Source organism: Podarcis bocagei (assembly GCF_964188305.1).
Source record: "Podarcis bocagei genome assembly, chromosome: 1".
Lineage (NCBI taxonomy): Eukaryota > Metazoa > Chordata > Lepidosauria > Squamata > Lacertidae > Podarcis > Podarcis bocagei.
In genome coordinates, this window is record NC_138125.1 from 7,665,930 (window position 1) to 7,686,770 (window position 20,841).

The window sequence follows — 20,841 nt, forward strand, 5'->3', positions numbered from 1 at the left end:
CACCTGTCAATCATGTAGTGCCACAATCTATTAGGTGATGCCAGAATACATATTTTTTTCAGATGCAGGCACAACTCAAGCCACACTTTTGCATAACCTCCTTGAATTTGAGCTGGTGATAAAAAGGAATATTTGTGCTTACAGCAAGCCCCACTGCGGGAAGGGATCAGCTTCCCTATGGAGTTCCTGAGCAGGACTCCTGTAGCACAGCAAATCCCTCCAGAGCTTACTGCAAGTCTCATTGGCACTGACAGCAATCCTCACTTGCCAAGGAACAATCAAGAGCACATTCTGAGAGTCCCAATTGTTATCTTGCAATCATCCCCAAACCTGGCATTACATGTGACAGGCATGGAGCAGGCAGCAAGGTTTGGAGAAAACAATTCCTCTTCAGTTCTTTGTGAATTAGGAGGACATAAGCCCCCAGCCACAGGAACACCCCGCGGGGCAGGGCATATGCACCCTCTACACAATTTGAGTCCTCATTTTTCTCTTGACACGAGAAGAGAGCTAAAGATATTGGGCATTATTATATATCAGTAGACATGAAATGTCCTGAAGTGATCCTGGAAAACCTACTAAGTTATATTAGCAACATACCAACTCAGTAATTTTTAGGTCTGCTGAAAAACTTTCCTCTTACAGTACATTTTGGAAGCCTCAAAACCTTTCAGAACTTGAAACTCAGGTTATGCTCTTTTTGGCTTGAGGCAGAGCAGGGAGAAAGTGTGACATTCTACTCCAGTTATTGCATTAGTAATTCAATACAGACAACAGGCCAGAAACCTAATGTGGTTACGGCTCATGAGTTCCCAAACCTAGGGGAAAATAGGTAGCAGAGACCAGAAGACCCACTCTATCTTGTCTCACTCTATCCACCTTGCACATCTTTCCCATCCCTCTCACATGTACACACCCTGCCATAGGAAACCACATACGCAGTGGCAGAAAGGAAGATAAAGGGGGTTGGGGGTGGAGGAAAGGCCTGCCTACCTGCAAGGAAGGAATGTCAACTTTTTTCTAAATTAAATTTGATGAAAGCTAACAAAACTTTTTTTCCTCTTAGGGGCTCACTATGGCAAGGTAAGTGAAGAAAAACCAACCACATGGTTTTAAAAACAGCCGAGAAACTTTCCACTATGTATATGAATTGCATAATTTATGCTCATAGTTTGCTATGAAGTCACTAGTTGACTAGCATTATCAGAAAGGTTTACAGTGCATATTTTACTATCATATTTAATTTTACTTAAGCAGCAACTAAGTTTGACTTTTCTTGGTAGGTGACTACAATTTGTTTATTTAACAAAATTTGTATACTGCTTGACTGTAATGAAAACCTCTAAGCAGTTTACATAGAACCTAAAACGTGCATTAAAAATGTCAGGAAAACCAATGTTAAAAGCATAGTGCTAAAAGTATAACCTAAAATAACAGATTAAAACACACATCAGTTCCACACATCTGGAGTACAATGAGGCGTATACTAAATCCACAAATCAGGTAGAACAACTACTCTTATGCAATGCTGCCCAAGGCAGCTACTACAGTAGTAATGTCTAACTCAGTTACTGCATAAACTAAGAGAGCAGTAGAAATGTATTGTGCAGTTCTATCAAAGATAAGGCAGAGAAATCATTCAGGTCCTTTGAGTGTCTCAACAAGTTACGAAAGAGCACACCAATGAGTTGCCTTGAAGGTATACACATGTCTGTGTGGTGTAGTATATAATACAGTTGTACCTTGGTTCTTGAACAGAATGCGTTCCGGGAGTCTGCTGGATGTTCAGCTTCTGAAAATCGTTCAAAAACCGGAACACTCACTTCCGGGTTTCAATCATTCAGGAGCCAATTTGTTTGGGAGCCAAGGCATTTGAGATCCAAGGTACAACTGTATCCTCATTTGTACTGAAGAATAATGGAAAACTCACTTTGAAGTTTGAAGCCAAGAACAAACTCTGGCTACAGCTTGTCATTACTTTGATGCAACCCAGAGTATGGAACACATACAATGCTAAGAACAAACCATGACTTAGTGCAGCAGCAGGAGGACTGAGAGAGGAGTAAAGTGGCTGTGAATTTCTTACTGTTCACTTGCTCCTTCATGCTAAATCATAGTTTAGCTTAGCATTGTGTGCCAACCAGGCCATTGCTATATGTAATAAAATTAAACTTAAAGAGAAGTCCACAAATATCTAACTGTAACAGATTTGCAAGGAACTTTTCAACGGGCTGGGCCGATATTGCAAATTTCAGTGAAGCCTCCGGGACTCCTCCTATCCAAAATACAGCCTCAGGGCTACAACTTGTAGAAGACTGTTCAAGCCAAGTGTGTGTGAAAACAATGCTGTCATTTTCTGCCCAGAGGCAATGTTCAGTTTAAATCCATTCTCAGATCTCTTCAAAAATTCTAAATCACAGTTCAAGAGGAATGAACTGCTAGAATAATGTTTAAATTTCAAAGGCTCTGTTTCATTTAATATTTATTTTCCCTAGTGCAGCCAGATCAGGGTAAAAGTCTGGCAATTTAAGTTCAGATAAGCTACAGCAAAGGAAGCAAAGGCAAATAAGACACGTGCGGCACAATCCTATGTTCTTCTGTGGTGCAATGGGTCAGTATGTCTGGCTCTTAACCGGAAGATTGGTGGTTCAAGCCCACCCAGGGATGGCTGTAGGCAGGATTCCTGCACTGCAGGGGGTTGGACTAGATGATTCTCGGGTCCCTTCTAGCTCTACAATTCTATGGTTCTATGTATGTTTACTCTGAAGTAAATTCCGTTTTTGAAATAAAATTAATTTTCCAGGTAACTTTACAAAGGTATAGTCTGCATTTAGCCAGGAGCAAGTCCATAGTGAGTTCAATGTAATCCTCTACATGTCCACTGAGAAGAAAATCTGGGATCATGCCCAGAATGATTCTTATTGATTACCATTAAAAAAAAAATCAAAGCAGTGGTATTGCATTATGGACCCCACTTTTCCCTTCTAGGACACAGGACTGGTAAAAAGGGCAAGTCATTGACAGATTCATATATGGGCCCAAGAAAGAAAACAAGAACCAGACCATGCTTGGAAAAAAACCTAAACCATTTTTGTCTTCTCAGGGTCAGTTCTCACTTTTTTAAAAAAAGATAAATTCTTACAAGGCGCATTATGATCTAAAAGCAATTTCTTGTGTCATGCCAGAAGTATAATACACACATACTATTATTACATCTGTCTCTGAGCAAAAAGAAACCTTGAGAGCCAAAAGTCCTGCCATACACATAGATTGATTCTTTTCTTGGAATCAGCTGGAGGTCTTGCAATTCCCATCTATCCTCAGACTGACTGATGTAAATGTACCCTATTTCTTAAACTAAATAACTTGAGAAGCAAATCCTGAGCAGGGAGAAGAGGAGCTCTTTCAAAACATCCAAGTAGACTGAATATTTTGTCACTGCAGATGGCGGGGGGGGGGGGGGAGAGACAGGAAGTGCGGTTAGTCAGCATATCTGAAGTATCTGCATTCTTTACTAAGACCTTAAGTGTAAATGTCTTTGGAGCGACAACCAAATAGTACTTTCCTGCAGCATACCAGCTTTCTGGTTTTGGCATACAAACTATAGGGGGTATTTTTAGGAGGGGGAGGGCACAGGTGGTAGATGAAACCAAACAGGAGACTGATTCGATGGCCTTTGTTCTCTTTCCAGATCAATTAATCAGACTCGCAGAAGCAAAGAGGAAGTAGAATGTCTCAATGTTTTTTTTTGGGGGGGGGGTTGAAAAGAGAGAACAGTTAGTTATTACTATTAGGAAGGACATTACCAGCATAAATGCTCACCAAAAAATAGCACTCCCACTGACCTGGGAATAAAACCATCATACTGTCAAGTCAGCCAGTCAAGGTTTCATCACATGGCTGCCTTGTATGAATACATGCAAATGTACTGAATAGGTAACAACACTGCACAAATAAAATAAGAACACCTGTGTTTTTAATGAGTTTCATCAAAGATGCAAATAGTACAATAAATGCTAGGGAGAAAACAATGGACCAAACAAAGAAATAAACTAAAAACGAAACACAGACAACTCAGTTGGATAATACAGGTGTTTGACCTGCAGGAAAACAGAGCTTTGCCTCTGTTAGTGACCTAACCAGTCAGTAAAAATGCACCGTGTAACAGTTCAATAAAACACTAATTTTTATCAACACCTACTGCTCCCAAGCATCTTCATGAACGTACTCACACAAACCCAACCCATCAATACAGACTTATTCATTTATATTCATTCACTATATACATTTTCTTTTCCTTCGGAAAACTTCATACAGAAAAGAAAAGAAAACATAAATAGCAAAAGTAGACCATGATCCACTAGAAATAAGAATTCCAAAATCCACAGCTGGGCTAAGCTTTTATGAGTCTACCTTCATATGTTATAGCTTCTCAGCTCCAGGCTGAGAAGAATAATTAAGAATATTTCTTACCCCTGAAGACCTATTTCTTTATTTATTTGCATCTTTGTTACATCTGTATCCTGCCTATCAACCAAAAGGTGTTCAAGGGAGTTAAAACATCAGCAATAACAAGAACACAAGTTAAAGAACAATTTCAACACAGCAGTCCAGAAGAAAGTGAGGAAAGGGAAAACAAAAGGTGAGGTGTTAGCAGCAACATAGAATTACCGTATTTTTCGGCCCATAGGGCGCACCTAGTTTTTTGGGGGGAAATAAAGAAAAAAAATATATTTCCCCCCCCAGGCGCGGGGCTGGGGAAGCCCGAGCTTCCCCCGACCCCAGCCCCCGTGGGAGAGCTGCGAGAAGCTCGAAGCCTGGGGCGTGCTGAGTTCAGCGTGCCCCGGGCTTCTGGGTGCAGGCAGCTCTCCGCAAGCCGTGGGAGAGCTGCATGACTTCGCGCAGCTCTCCCACGGCTTGTGGATAGTTTCCTGAAGCCTGGAGAGCGAGAGGGGTCGGTGCACACCGACCCCCCTCGCTCTCCAGGCTTCAGCGAAAGCCTGCATTCACCCCATAGGACGCACACACATTTCCCCTTCATTTTTGGAGGGGGGGGGAGTGCGTCCTATAGGGCGAAAAATACGGTATCTTTCGGCATCCTGACTGGTGCTGGTGTTAGGGATTGTGTCCAGGTATGGCAAGCATGACTGGCAGACTGTGCAGTAATGTGCAGTGGCACTGGACTCTAGTGGGCATGTTGCAGTTCTTGCATTATGATGTTTAACTTTGTAATTTTAGGCGGAGGAGTGGGCAAGATGGTGCTGGCTGAGCACAGGATACCAAATAGCTGGTACAGTGGTACCTCTGGTTACGCACGCTTCTGTTTACGCACGCTTTGGGTTATGAGCTCCACTAACCCGGAAGTAGTTGCTCCCGGTTGCGAACTCTGCCCCGGGATGCGAGTGGAAGTCGCACACCGGAGGCGCACTTTCACGAATGGCACCTCAGGATAAGAACCGTTTCAACTTAAGAACGGACCTCCGGAACGAATTAAGTTCATAACCAGAGGTACCACTGTACTAATGTAACCAGGGGCACAACAATTCCCATTTTAGCTGGACTGTAGCTCTAGAAGGCAGATTCTAAATCCCTTGAAATACATGTGCGCTGCATCAAAGTATTACGCCTGAGGAACAAAGTCAGTCCTAAGGAGAAGCTTTTCAAGTGCCCTTTTAATATACTGTATAGAATCATAGAGTTGGAAGAGACCACAAGGGCCATCGAGTCCAACCCCCTGCCAAGCAGGAAACACCATCAGAGCACTCCTGACATATGGTTGTCAAGCCTCTGCTTAAAGACCTCCAAAGTAGGAGACTCCACCACACTCCTTGGCAGCAAATTCCACTGTCGAACAGCTCTTACTGTCAGGAAGTTCTTCCTAATGTTTAGGTGGAATCTTCTTTCTTGTAGTTTGGATCCATTGCTCCGTGGCCGCTTCTCTGGAGCAGCAGAAAACAACCTTTCTCCCTCCTCTATGTGACATCCTTTTATATATTTGAACATGGCTATCATATCACCCCTTAACCTCCTCTTCTCCAGGCTAAACATGCCCAGCTCCCTTAGCCGTTCCTCATAAGGCATCGTTTCCAGGCCTTTGACCATTTTGGTTGCCCTCCTCTGGACACGTTCCAGTCATAAAAATTGATTCTTTGAAGAGGACAGGATGCAGAGGGCTAGGGCAGTTTGAAAGTGTGTTTGTCACCTACCGTAAATATTTCAGTATACTCAAAGTTTAAGAACTCTTTCAGAGCAATAGGCCACCAGCAGTACCTTTAGCTCTCCCCCTCCCTTTTTCTTTTTCTAAAAGCAAAGCAGCTAACGGTATGCAGTCTATTTTAAACATTTATATATACTATAGAGGCAAACTATTGGTTGCCACTTACTTATTTTACTGCCTTTACATACTGCCTTTCTGCTGAGGAACCCAAGGTGGTTTAAAATTAAAATGTTAAACAAACAAATGGTACAAAACATTTTGAGGCTGACTTCAGGAGCTGATGTCCAGGCCGGAGCTTCTTTTCTGCCTTCCCTTACGGCAGAGAAACCTGGGCTTCCAAGCTTCTGTTACTTATACAGTGGTACCTCGGATTACATACGCTTCAAGTTACATACGCTTCAGGCTACAGACTCTGCTAACCCAGAAATAGCACCTCGGGTTAAGAACTTTGCTTCAGGATGAGAACAGAAATCGTGCAGCTGCGGCACAGCAACAGCGGGAGGCCCCATTAGCTAAACTGGTGCTTCAGGTTAAGAACAGTTTCAGGTTAAGAACGGACCTCCGGAATGAATTAAGTATGTAATCAGAGGTACCACTGTACATCCTACTGACTTTAAACCAGTGATTACTATATGAGGACAGAGATTGTTTTGCATCAGCAACATCATGCCAAAAGTAAAAGTAAGCATGCACACTCAAACAGCATGCTTAAACTCACCACCCATTTTGATTCTTGCATCCTGTACTTATAAAAATGCTTTTCCATCCTTCTCAAAAATAAGCAAGGGGAAATAGATCCACATTTAAAGGCAAACCTACCTAATTCACACATTCTGAAACCATACAGAAACTGAAACAGTCATCCTTTGAAATTTCCGCTCCTTCTCCAAATCTTGCAATGCAGTTCTCCAACCAAATAATGCATACAAAAATATAGTGAGGTAAAGTGTGCATAAAATGCATATAATTATTTTAATAATAAATTTTAAAAATGGCACTGTATTGGGAGGGCAATTGCTTTGCAAACATGTGTATATTATGACAAATTTGCATGAAAAAGCTGGTGAAATTTCATGCCTTTTTTTTAAAACAAACTGATGTGAACGTGTGTATAACTGAACTTAAGATTGGGAAAATGAGAAACCGATTCAGCCATCCTTAATACTAAAATAAAGTATTCAACTGACACTGTGTGCTTTGTCAGAAGCATTTTAAAAGTCTTAGTACCTTGCAAAAGACTTTTGAGTAACCTTAACAGTTATGGAACAAAAGAATTCCTCCTGTGGTTAAGAAACAGGAAACACAGAGTAGGAAAAAAAATCAACAGTTCAGTGCTATCCCTAGGGATTGATATTGGTGCCTATGCCTATTCACCCAAAGTTATATACTGGTATGTTTTAGAAACGTGCATGAACACACATACATGGATGCAGACTTGCTGACTAGCTAAGTCTCTTGCACTTCCTAGGTTTCATATCTGAGGCAGGCTGCTCTGCTTCCCAATTAGTGGACCAATGTATTATATATATTATCAGGAATAGGCAACTCTGCTGGATATTCTTACAAATCACAAAGATGGTCCTTCTCAACTAGTTGTTTTACTGGTCTGGCTTAATTTACAGGAGCAAGCATTTTCTTCATCACAGTATTAGCCACATAAAAGTACTGTATACAAGAAAGCCTTTCCCACACATTTACTACCACATTACTTATATTTACAAAGAATTCAGGCTACTGGGGAAAGGTCATTAAAATGCATTTACAGCAGCAATAACATGCTATTTTTGGCAAGTGTGCACAGTTCTTCCAGCGCAATTAATTTTTCCCAAGTTTACATTTGTACAGAGAACTATCCCTATACAGACATGTCTGAATGTGAAGCAGTCACTGAAGGGTAGAGATAACTCAATCAGACAGAAGGTCCGAAATTATTTCCTTTAGTATTACTACTCACTCACTTCAGTCTTCTTATATTTTTAAAGTTACTTCCAGCACAACCCGTCTTTGCTATTTAAGGGAAATTGGCTAGTTTTATTTGTTTCTTTGCTTGTTTGTTTATTATTAAACAGATCACTTTACTATATCTACAGTTCAGCAATTGTCACAACAAGATGCACTGTTATGATTACATTAACACCTCTAAACCACAAACCATTCAAGTTATTTCTAATCCTCCAAGGATGTGATTATCTCATTCAAAACCTTGTTACCTGGAGTTCTTCATTTTAAGGCACTGGTAATAGCATAAGATTACACAAAGATTACTTATTCTGTATTTTTTTTTAAAGAATGCTGAACAGATGTTCAAGCTGTTCTGTGATTATTTCCTACTAATGATCCAATTCTGGGGGAAAAATAGCAAAATGCTATTTGTAGCACTGTACTGAATGATTAAGCATCTTGAAAAAAGAAGAGAGGAAGATGTTTTGAGTAAAACAACAACTTAAAATCTCTTCTTTTTCCAAAATAGACTACTATAAATTGGTTCAGGCTCAAGCAGAAAACCTCACCCTCAATCTGCTCAACAGATTTTTATTGTCCAGATATTCTAGCCCTAATGGCACCTTGTGTTTCAAAACGTGGTTTGCTACAATCCAGCCAGGAGAGGATTAGATGTATCACTGGCATAGCTGAAGAACTGTTTCAGTAAAAAGCATAAATCTTCTTTAATATCAGTGTTATTAATATTGGTGGCTGGTACTTTTATAAAATAATTAAAATTGTGTATCAGTGTAAAATATCAAATGCTTCACAACACACAGCTGGGGGAGGTGGGCTTTCTGGGGGGGGGGGCACACAACACAAACCCCTAAATCCAACACTGAGGACTACTGAGAAAGGGGACACACATTGTTTTTATTATTTCACAATGCAGTAAAATACAGCTACAGGATACATTTGTTCATAGAAAGCAATCAGTGACAATATCCCTTAACAAATGTTTTGAAACTAAACCAAAGTTCAAATTGCAACCAAAGTGTCCTGCACCTCTGTACTTTCAATTACTATTAAAAACCACAACAGCCAATTCCTTTCCATTCCAGCTGTGACCAAGCAAGCAGCTGCAGCACAAAATGAACCTGTCCTACCTAATTAAATTAAGAATTTGACATTAAATGGGAGTTCCAGAAATGACACAACCTGAACAGCACAGCTGAGGTTCCCCCTCTGCTTTCAGCATGCCACCACTCCAAGTAAACCACTCTCTGCTGTTAGCAACTTAACATGGATTTTTCCACCTGAAACTGCTGAGATAAACAGCTTTGCCACATCTCAAGCCTTTCAAGTATTTGAAGTCGTGTTACATTTTCACAGCGATTTCTAAAATAATCCATTCCTTAGTAACCAGATTTTGACAGATTCCTTGTGCTGCCAAACACAGAATAGTGTTAAGAAACTCACACCACAGGCTACAAAGGTTTACCAAGAACAGAAGGCTAAAGTAAGAGCAGTTTTCTGCTGCTGGCTTTGTTTCAAGCCCACTGATCCTGTATCCTTTCGGATATGTCCAAAAACAGCTCATGCTTACTGGAGTGTACTCCAGAGCCTTATTTCATAGACGGGCTGGGTTTTCCATGCAGAGGCCTATGCCTCACAGAGTGTTTCATGCTTTGTTTTTTCGATCAAACAAGTTCAGTTGCCCGCTGTACATCATATGCACGCTCAGCTATCGAGATTAAACACACTTGCAGGGCTCGCTTGGGCTCAGTGAACATGGGCTTAGATGCCTTACGTTCAGCATCAGTTTCTGTGGCACTCAGCAGCGAGGCTCCAAGCTAGAACAGCAGGGCTGAAGCATAACACCAAGCGGATTACACAAATAACCCCCTCCCCATGAACTGGCAGTGAAGGAGGAGTGCTGTCCATCTCTTATATATCCCTCCCCCCCCCCCACATCTGCCACCCACTATGCATCAGCAACACCACATAGCATCTGGGGAAACAAAACAATGTCTACCACAGTAAATAATACACTGCCAGGAGTCAGGAAGTGGATGGCACGAAGCCTTTAATTACAAAGAGCATCATAAAGGCAGGGAGTAGCCATCTGCAGACTAGGATCTGTGCAGAGATGGATAATCTCCTTTTGCACATTCCTTTGTATGTGACGAACTTAGAAAAAGAGAGTCTGTCACCATCTCTGCTGCTGTCATATTGCATACTTGGGAACATTGCAAGTTTTCTTTGAGATCTGTCCAAGCTGGAAGCAGCTCCTGTATCTTACGACATTGATAGCTTTCTCCCTTGCTCTGAAACAGTGGCATGCCTGAGAGGGCTAAGCACACAGCCCTCAGCTCTACTGCTCCCATGTAACAAGCCAAGCTATTATGCCTGGCAATCCTGCAGGCTCAGCCAAGATAGGAGGGGGAATTCAGTCCTAGATACATATTAGGCCAGAGGCAAACACAAGCTCCAAGGGAACTGACTAAGCTGTGGGTCAAGGATTAACCAAAGCACATGTCCTCCTGACAAGCTGTGACTAACGTCTGCAGAAAGCAAGCCCCCCCCCCGACAATTGTAGGGCCACACAACCAGTCCCTAACCCCAACACACACGCAAAAGCACAAAAGCCATGCTTATTGGCCAAAGTTTAAGAAGTCCATTGAATCCCCTCCTCACTTCACCCTGGGGGTGTTTTCTTCCTGAACAGTGCACCCTCCCACATCCTTGCATCCAGGAGAAAATGAGGAGCAGGCAGCTGGAGGATCAGCCCCCCTGTTAATGAATGGGGGCTCCTCTTCTAAAGCCAAACATGAACGAATCAACTTTAGGATCTGTCTCTATCTGTTAACTTCAAGCACAAAGCATACAGGGCCCCAGGCGTGCTAGCACCTGCCTGCCCCTCCCTCTGCACCCTTTCCACCCCTCCCACATGCAAACTACTCCTACCCCTCAAGCACACTCACTAATCCTCCTGCCTCCCCCCTCTGCTTACTTCTCACACAGACTAGACCCCCTTTAGCTTCTTTCCCTTTGCAGGGGGTCTTCCTCCAGCCACCAAACTCCTCTTTACCTCCTCCTTGCCAGCTGACACACAAGACTCCTCTTCCCACAAGGAACACACACACACTCCTGGCAGATGTCTTTCCACCCCACCAACAGCCCCCAGAGGCTTTACTGCTTCCAAAAAATTAAGGGGGGGTAGGGAGAAAGATGTAATTTTCCAAGGGAAAGCAACCTCACCCCAAGAGCTAAACAGAATCTTTTCCAACCCTCCTTTCCCAATATCCATTTGCATCTCAAAGCAAACAAGCAGTCGTAGTAACAGATATATTACTACTATTTTATGCTATAGATGGGGGGGAAAGAACACAGGAGATTAACACATATCCACCCTTGCATGCCCAACGCTCCCCATCACTTCAGGGGTCTCTCTCATGGGGCACGTCTGGGTCCCACTCCAGAGTCACTTCCCAGGGGAAACCCTTCTTCTCTTCCCTCCCCCCTGCACGTTCCTCACCTCCACCCCTCCCTTAATTGGGGAGAAAGGGATCCCCAATAAGACCCCCCCTCACCCGTCCAATATATTACTTACTTCTCTACACAAACACACAAGGGTCCTGGCTCCCCTGGTGGGCACTCTCTCTGAACAATCCCCCCCCCAAAAAAAACTCTCGCAGGGGTGCCAGCAGCCCTCGCCCAACAGCCCCCCCAGTTTTCTCCAAGACAAATAAGGACCCCCCAGTTATCTCTGCACTTTATCAACACCCCCACACCCAGGCCAACTCCAAGGGCCTCCCCCTCAAAAAAACAGGGTCAGGAAGACACCAAGGGACACCCCACTATCAGCACCACGTTCCCCCCCCCCGTTTCTAAACACACCCTTCAAAAAAGAGGAGGAGACCCCAATCTCTGAACAAAACCCCACCAACACAACAGAACAACACACTTTCACCCATTGTGAATTCACAAGAGGGGGATCCCTCAACAAGGCCGATCAGTCACAACAGGCACCCCCACATTAAATGAGTCACCCACCCCTCAAAAAAGACCGCCGCCCCCTCTTGAATTTAACCCCCCTTTCTATCACACACACACACACACACACAATGGGGGTCTCCCCACAAACAAGCCTCTCTCTTAAAAAAACACACACAACACCACCAGGCTGGATTCCTCAGGAAACACGCGCACACACGTGAACGCGCGTCCACACGAGACACACAATAGAGGAGGGGGCCCACAAACAAACAAACAAGGGTCCGCACACACACACACCCCAACGGCACCACCGGCTGGATTCCTCGCGAAACACGCGTACACACGTCCACACGAGACACACACAGACACAGAGGTGCGCGCGCGTCGACTCACCCGAGCACCACGAGCTCCCCATATTTGACGGGCTCCTTGTTGGGCGCGCAGTGCTCCTCCTGGCTGGGAGAAAACATGGGGCCGCCGCCGCCGCCTCAGCCGCCGCTATAATCCCATGCGGGGCAACAACAACCACAACAACAACAACAACAAAACCTGACGGGGGGCGGGTAAGATGAAGAATAATATTTTATTCTTGTTTATCTATATAAAAAAGAAGTCCGTCCGGCGTCTCTTTCTTCCCCTCGCTTCTCGGCCCTCTTTCTTTCTTTCTTTCTTTCTTTCTCTCTTTCTTCCCTCAGTCAGTCGCTCGGTCGGTCGAAATCGTCCCCCGTTTCCCCCCACTCTTCGCGCGCCCGCCCGCCGCGGACTCCTCGCTCTTCCCTCCTCGGCGAGCGCCCAGCGACAACAGCCCCCAACTGCCAGAGGGGGAGGTCGGGAGAGACCAAGTCAGTAAGCACCGCCTCCGAGGAGGGGGAGGGGGAGGAGGCGTGGAATGGCCCCACCCCCTCGGCTCTCCTTCGACACCCCCCTCCGTTCCCGTCCCAAAAGCCGCGATGGTATCGTCCGCTCTGTTATGTAAACAGAGGAGTAAAGGGGAAGGGAGGGGGAGGCGCTTAAAGGGCCCGCCGCCTCTGAAAGTCAATGCCGCCTTTCATAAACCAGAGGGATAGGAGTGGGAGTGGGGGAGGAGGAGGAGCGCCCCCTATGGACGACGTTCGAAACTGCGTGAAATTATTATTATTGTTATTATTATTATTATTATTATTATTATTATTATTATTATTATCATCATCATCATCATCATCTATATTATCTATTATTAACTATCCTCCACCTGGCTCAAGGCGGCTTGTACACAAGAATAGGAACAGGTAAAAACAGAGGTGTGGAAATAGCCATCAAAACATAATTAGAAATTTATAGAATTAAAACTAAATATAGATATATATCTATATATATGCGGGTGGCGCTGTGGGTTAAACAACAGAGCCTAGGGCTTGCCAATCAGAAGGTCGGTGGTTCGAATCCTCGCAACCGGGTGAGCTCCCGTTGCTCTGTCCCTGCTCCTGCCAACCTAGCAGTTCGAAATCACGTCAAAGTGCAAGTAGATAAATAGGTACCGCTCCGGCGGGAAGGTAAACGGCATTTCCGTGCGCTGCTCTGGTTTGCCAGAAGCGGCTTAGTCTTGCTGGCCACATGACCCGGAAGCTGTACGCTGGCTCCCTCGGCCAGTAAAGCGAGATGAGCGCTGCAACCCCAGAGTCGGCCACGACTGGACCAAATGGTCAGGGGTCCCTTTACCTTTTTATAGATATATATGTCACCTGATTATGTGTATATATTATCATCATCATCATTGTTACCTTATTTTTATTATTCATAAAACTCGTATGCCACCCTTCATCCATAGACGTCAAGGCAGTTCACAGCAGAAAGATTCAAGGTAAAAACTCAAAATACACAACAAAAACAAAGCAAAGCAATAAATGGTATATAACCATAGAATCAAAAACTGTAGAGTTGGAAAGGACGCCGAGGCTCATGTAGTCCAACCCCCCGCAACGCAGGAATTTCAACAGGATCATATACACACACATAAAAAATCTATGCAAATCCATACAAATTATTACAATTAAAAACAGCACAGCGCCAGGCCTTTCATTAAAACTGTAAAACTGTAGAGCTAATGCCAGCAAGGAAGGAAGAGCTCTAGGGCTACTGAGTGCACACTGCCGCATAAGATGAAATATTGACTTGCCCTTCTGAATTCCTCACCCCAAAACCAGGCTTTTAAATTTGTGCCACAATAGCTTTCCTTCCAAGATTTAGGCTGTGTACGCATTCTCCCATTGACTCTGGTTTGCGGTGGTTTGGAAAGCAGTGTCCACATTTAATTTTATTTATTTATTAAATTTATATACCAGCCTTTATCCGAGGAGCACATGGCATTAGCCATGGCCAATTTCCAGCTCTGTGATTCTGTGTTTTTCCCCCAAACCAGCTTTGATCCAAGCTGAGAAAAGGAACAACCTAGCTGTGTTTTTTAAGTTGGTAATGTGTACACAGAAGAAAAGTTTTGTGCACCTGTTTAGAATAGCAGTAGTGTTTGGCTATCAGCATAAACCCACCACCACCAGAGACTGCTTTCTGACCTACAGCAGATACAGGATTTAAGCAACCCTTCTTCCACTGCCACTACTCTTCTGCTCAGGATGTCAGCCACCAAGCCTGCTTTTCAGTAGAGTATACAGAAAAATCAAGGGAAAGAAATACCCAGCTGCGTGTAACCTGGAGTCTGCCCTAAGAAGGGCATCAAAGGCAGAGAAGTAGTGCCGGTTTAAATCCAGTGTGGCTTGTTTTCGGGATCAAGAAGTTTGGTGTGCAGCTGAGGTAAGTGACTTTTCTTCTCTGGGCTTTAATTTATCAGCAATTGGAAACGACAGTTTTAAATTCTCTGGTCTCAACCGCTTCCATTGTTTCATCTTCTGAGATGAAAATAAATTGTCTTAACTGCTGGATTCTTTGTTCTTCAGGGAGTTTTATTTTTTTTAGAAAAACACACACACTTTTTAAATGAAGAATTTAAAGTGAAAATGTTTAAAGTCCATGTTCCCTCTTTGGAGTCATTTATATGCTGTTTTATCTTTCCAGCCTTAACAAGTATCCTGAGCCTTACAGCTCTTTCTCTTTAGGGAGCTGAGCAGGGTTATTATATCATTCTTTTCTCTCTTTTTTATGTAAAGGAACATTTTTCTCCATCCTTCTCTCTAATTTTTTTGGTTTATACTTGTGGATAAAAGCATTTGATCAAATTATTAATGTCTGTTGGGCTACATGACAGACAAGTAGATATCCCAAGCCAAGTTTATTTTCCTGCCTTGAGCGTCTGGGATGGGAACATTTGGCTTGTATGACTTATTTATGGGATACCTGATCCCTGGTTAGCTTTCAAATCAGGGTGGTTACATTCAGCCCTTGCTCCCTGCTACCACATAGGAATCATAGAATTGTAAAGTTGGATGGAACCCAAGAGTCATCTAGCCCAACCACCTGCAATGGAGGAATTGCAACTAAAGCATCCATGACAGATGCCCATCCAGCCTCGGGTTCAGAACCTCCAAGGGAGGAGAGTCCACTGTTAGAATATTCCATTCCACCTTAAGAACAGATGTGTGGATTGTTGTATGTCACATGCCTGTTTACACTCCAGCACTGCTTGCTGGGAACGTCCGTTTTTGTGTATAGCTATTGCTTATGCTTGTTGTCTTTGTCCATGGGGTTTTCTTGGCAGGGATACTAAGGTGGCTTGCCAGTTCCTGCTCCAGGTGGATCACGTTTTGGTCAAAACTCTCCACTATGACCTGTCCATCTTGAGTGACCCTGCACGGCATAGCTCTCTGAGTTATTCAAGCCCCTTCGCCATGGCAATCCAGTGATCCATGAAGGAGAAGGGGAAGAAATGGAGGTAGTGAGAGATTTTACCTTCTTGGGCTCCATGATCACTGCAGGTGGTGACAGCAGTCACGGAATTAAAAGTCACCTGCTTCTTGGGAGAAAAGCAATGACAAACCGAGACAGCATCTTAAAAAGCAGAGACATCATCTTGCTGACAAAGGTCCGTATAGTTAAAGCTATGGTTTTCCCAGCAGTGATGTATGGAAGTGAGAGCTGGACCATAAAGAAGGCTGATCACAGAAGAATTGATACTTTTGAATTATGGTGCTGGAGGAGACTCTTGAGAGTCCCATGGACTGCAAGAAGATCAAACCTATCCATTCTTAAGAAAATCAGCCCTGAGTGCTCACTGGAAGGACAGATCCTGAAGCTGAGACTCCCAATACTTTGGACACCTCATGAGACGAGAAGACTCCCTGGAAAAGACCCTGATATTGGGAAAGATGGAGGGCACAAGGAGAAGGGGATGACAGAGGACGAGATGGTTGGACAGTGTTCTCAAAGCTACCAGCAGTGGAAGACAGGAGTGCCAGGCGTGCTCTGGTCCAGGGGGTCATGAATAGTCGGACAAGACTAAACAACAACAAACAACAACATTGCTTATGCTGCTTGCTTGGACATGAAAAGGGAGAAGACATGTTTTTCCCTTTGTCCTGATGTATGCTGAATAAACTGCTTGTAAATATGCTGACACAACCTCTCCTGCCACTAAAATTAATGGACACGAGTAACTCGGATTCAATAATTTTGGTGAGTCTACACCAAGTAGGACTTAAGTTGGCTGCAATCCAAAACACATGATCAAAGCATCTGAATCAACCCTGAGTTCATGGTTACTATTCTGAATATTAGTGAATCTGTCCATTTCGGGTTCTCTCCATTTCTAATTTTTCCACTTGAGTTTGGTCTTCCACATTTCCACATCAGTTTGCTGCAACAAGAAGAAGTCCTTGTGAAAATTCCCCATCGTTTCATTGCAAAGTCCTAATACAGCACGCATTTGTATGCAATTTCCCCTAATGTACACATTTTTGCAGCACAACTTCCCCCTAATATAATGCGTTTTGCTATATTGTTTTCACTAATAGATGCACACTTAACCCTGATGCATAAGCATTTATGTACACATTACTTGGCTGGAGGTTTGCATAGGATGGGAGGGGAGGGGCTTTAGCTCCTTCTGGGATAGTTTGTCCACCTTTCATAGAATCGTAGAATTTTAGTCCCCACCCTGCACTCAGCTCTCACCTGTGGCTCCTAGAAGCTGCCAGCAGGCAACAGCAGCCACACCCTGGGAAATGGCTCCGACTGGCCAGCAAAACCAGGCGAGGGTAGCCGATGAGTCTTTAACCCTCTGTGAGTTATGGACTTTCAGGCTGGTGCAAAGGCTACAGGAAGCCAAAGGACTAGCCCGCTTGACTGAGGGGTTTTGGCTTTCCTGGACTGAAATGATCTCCAGCTATTCATTTCCCTGGTGCAGACCTGCCCCTGTCATTTCCAGAGATAAGGAAATGTGGGGGGAAGCAGCTAATCTTAAAAACACTGAAGCTTTTTCTGGCGTTTTCCAGGGAGAAAAATGAGATTTTATTAAAAAAAAACAGGAGCTGAATTATTACAGATTTATCTTCTTTATTAGGCCACGTTAGCGTGGAAGAAAGCTGTGCCTGTAACTCGCAGTCAGAGAAAGCAAAGACGTTTTGGCAAGCAACGTGAGAAATCAAACCAGCCAGCTAGCCAGCCTTCATTGAGGATCCCCACGTTTTACTCCAAACGCAAACACCTCTTCTGCCTCCTCTAAATCAATCTCACTTTCCATGTCCCACACACTGTCCCTAGAGCAAGGAGTGGGGAACCTCAGCCCCCAAGGGCTTATACACGGCCCTCCACGTGCCTCAGCCTGGCCCCCAGGACACTATACAGCCCATGCCCCCTCTTCCAAGGTCACACTCTTCACCAGCCCCACTTTGCACCCTCTTGTCTGGGTGGGGGTGTGTAGACGAGGCAAAAGTGGGTGGAGAAACATTGCATTGCAGGGGGTTGGACTAGATGACCTTGGGGTCCCTCCCAATTCTATGATTCTGTGATATGTGGCAATAATAATAACAACAACAACAACAACAACAACAACAATAATAAATTTTATTTATACCCTGCCCTCCCCAGCCAAGACCGGGCTCAGGGCAGCTAACACCAGGTATAAAAACAATTGATTAAAATACAAGTTAAAAACAAGATTAAAATACAACCTTAAAATGCAGCCTCATTTCAGTAGAAACTCAAATCAAAAACTTTTTTGAGGTTGAAAACATCAAATCTTCACCAAGGCCAACTATCCAGACTGGTCCTACGTGGGCCAGAAAAAAGCTAGGGAAGTCCCCAAATAGGAGTTCCATCACAGAAGGAGAAAGAAAAAAGGAAAGAGGGGGAGGGGATCAAGTTGATTCCAAGCCAAAGGCCAGGCAGAACAAGTCTGTCTTACAGGCCCTGCAGAAAGAAATCAGATCCCGCAGGGCCCTGGTCTCATGAGACAGAGCGTTCCTCCAGGCCGGGGCCAGTGTTGAAAAGGCCCTGGCTCTGGTTGAGGCTAATCTGACTTCCTTAGGGTCCAGGACCTCTAGGGTGTTGCTGTTTATGGACCTTGAGGCTCTCCATGGGGCATACCGGGAGAGGTGGTCCCGTAGGTACGAGGGTCCTAGGCCTTGAGGGGCATTAATACAAAAGCAGAAGCCTTAGCTCAGGGGCAGAACGAATGCTTGGCATGCAGGTTACAGATTCAATCCCTGGTATCCCCAGGTAGAGCTGGGAAAGATTCCTGCCTTAAACTCCCAAGAGCTACTGCTGGCTGGTGTCAACCGTGCTGAGCTGGATGGCATACCCTCCAACCGGGATGCACAAAAAACCAGGACACGCGTCTTCTGTGGCTGGGCTCCCATGTGAGTCACATGACCCATGCAAGATCGCGGCCCCAGAAGTCATACTTTTGGATGGCTGGGCTCTCTGACGAGAGCACAGCACCCAAAACCGCACATTTTGAAGATAATCTTTATTGATTTTATGGTTACATACTATACATATACACATTACTTTACATTTACATTTACTCCTAAGAGTTGACTTCCCTCCTTCCTTCTTCTGGCTTTTTTATGTTGTCTCTAAGTTTTTCACATTGTCTTTATCAATTTTGTATCTTGTTGTTCTTCTTTCAACTTTATCCGTACAGTGTCTATATACAAATAAACCTTTCTGTATATACACGTCTTGTTGTTTGTCTATATTCATTTACAGGTACAATTAGTTACCTTGATTGTATTTTACATTTTAATTAATATTGTCATTAACATCCAATAAAGTTTCTTTTAATTTCCCATTATGAGGTTCATTTCCATTCTACCGATTTCACTATTTCACCTTATCCTATGTATAACATAAATTTTCCCCATTCTTTTTGAAATGTTTCATCACCCTGTTGTAGAATTTTCCCCGTTAATTTGGCTATTTCCGCATATTCCATGACCTTGTGCTGCCACTCTTCTACTGTTGGCAATTGTTGTTGTTTCCCACACCTGAGCCATTTTGGGGTGCCTCGTGAAATCGTAGCTCCAGAAGAAGCACCTTTTCAGGATGAGGTCACAGCGCCCCAAATGGTCACCGTGCTCTCGTGTGAAGAAACGGGGTGACCCGATTTTACCAAGACAGTTGAGGCGTATGAGATGCACCAATTGTCTGATTTGGTATTAGGCAACTTCCTATGTTCCTACAGTCCATGGACTTGTTCCAAACCAGCCAGAAACACCAAAGGAGGGTGGAGAACATGGCTGATGAGGGCAAGTCCTGAGGTCCAGAGAAGGAGAGACCTGGATACCTTGATCCACAGCTCCTCAGCCCCTGCAGTCAAGTATTCTCAGTCTCCATTGTAGCTCCATCCTCCCAGGTTAGCTGTTGGGTTGGGCTCTCCTGGGCAGGAAGAGCTATAAGCAGCTTCCTGTGTGGATGGGGACTCTTCCTGGGCAGCAACAGTTGTCCTCCCTCTGGTGCGTTTCTGCTCTTTGTTGCTATTACTTGGCCCTGGCTTCACTCTAGTAGCTTCCTATGGCTCAGCCCTAACACCTGGGGCAAGCCCTGCTATGCACACAAAAAAACGAAGATCATGGCCACTGCTCCCATCACCTCCTGGCAAATAGAAGGGGAAGAAATGGAGGCAGAAGAGAAGAAGAAGAAGAGTTTGGACTTGATATCCCGCCTTTCACTCCCCTTCAGGAGTCTCAAAGCGGCTAACATTCTCCTTTCCCTTCCTCCCCCACAACAAACACTCTGTGAGGTGAGTGGGGCTGAGAGACTTCAAAGAAGTGTGACTAGCCCAAGGTCACCCAGCAGCTGCATGTGGAGGAGCGGGGAAGCGGACCCGGTTCCCCAGATTACGAGTCTATCACTCTTAACCACTACACCACACTGGCTCTCAGTAAGAGATTTTACTTTCTTGGGCTCCATGAGCACTGCAGATGGTGACAGCAGCCACCAAATTAAAAGACGCCTGCTTCTTGGGAGAAAAGCAATGACAAACCTAGACAGCATCTTAAAAAGCAGAGACATCACCTTGCCAACAAAGGTCCGTATAGTTAAAGCTATGGTTTTCCCAGCAGTGATGTATGGAAGTGAGAGCTGGACCATAAAGAAGGCTGATCGCCGAAGAATTGATGCTTTTGAATTATGGTGCTGGAGGAGACTCCTGAGAGTCCCATGGACTGCAAGAAGATCCAACCTCTCCATTCTGAAGGAAATCAGAACTGAGTGCTCACTGGAAGGACGGATCCTGAAGCTGAGGCTCCAAGACTTTGGCCACCTCATGAGAA

General features: G+C 44.3%; 1 protein-coding gene across 1 annotated transcript in view; it reads right to left on the reverse strand.

Annotated features, from left to right (window-relative positions):
* PELI2 (pellino E3 ubiquitin protein ligase family member 2) overlaps positions 1-12,960 on the reverse strand; it is a 75,951-nt gene extending 62,991 nt beyond the window's left edge. The window contains exon 1 of the mRNA XM_081193568.1: positions 12,533-12,960. Coding sequence (XP_081049694.1) covers positions 12,533-12,609 — 77 coding nt within the window. The 5' untranslated portion in view covers positions 12,610-12,960. The remainder of the gene's footprint in view (positions 1-12,532) is intronic.
* Between the last annotated feature and the right edge of the window lie 7,881 nt (positions 12,961-20,841).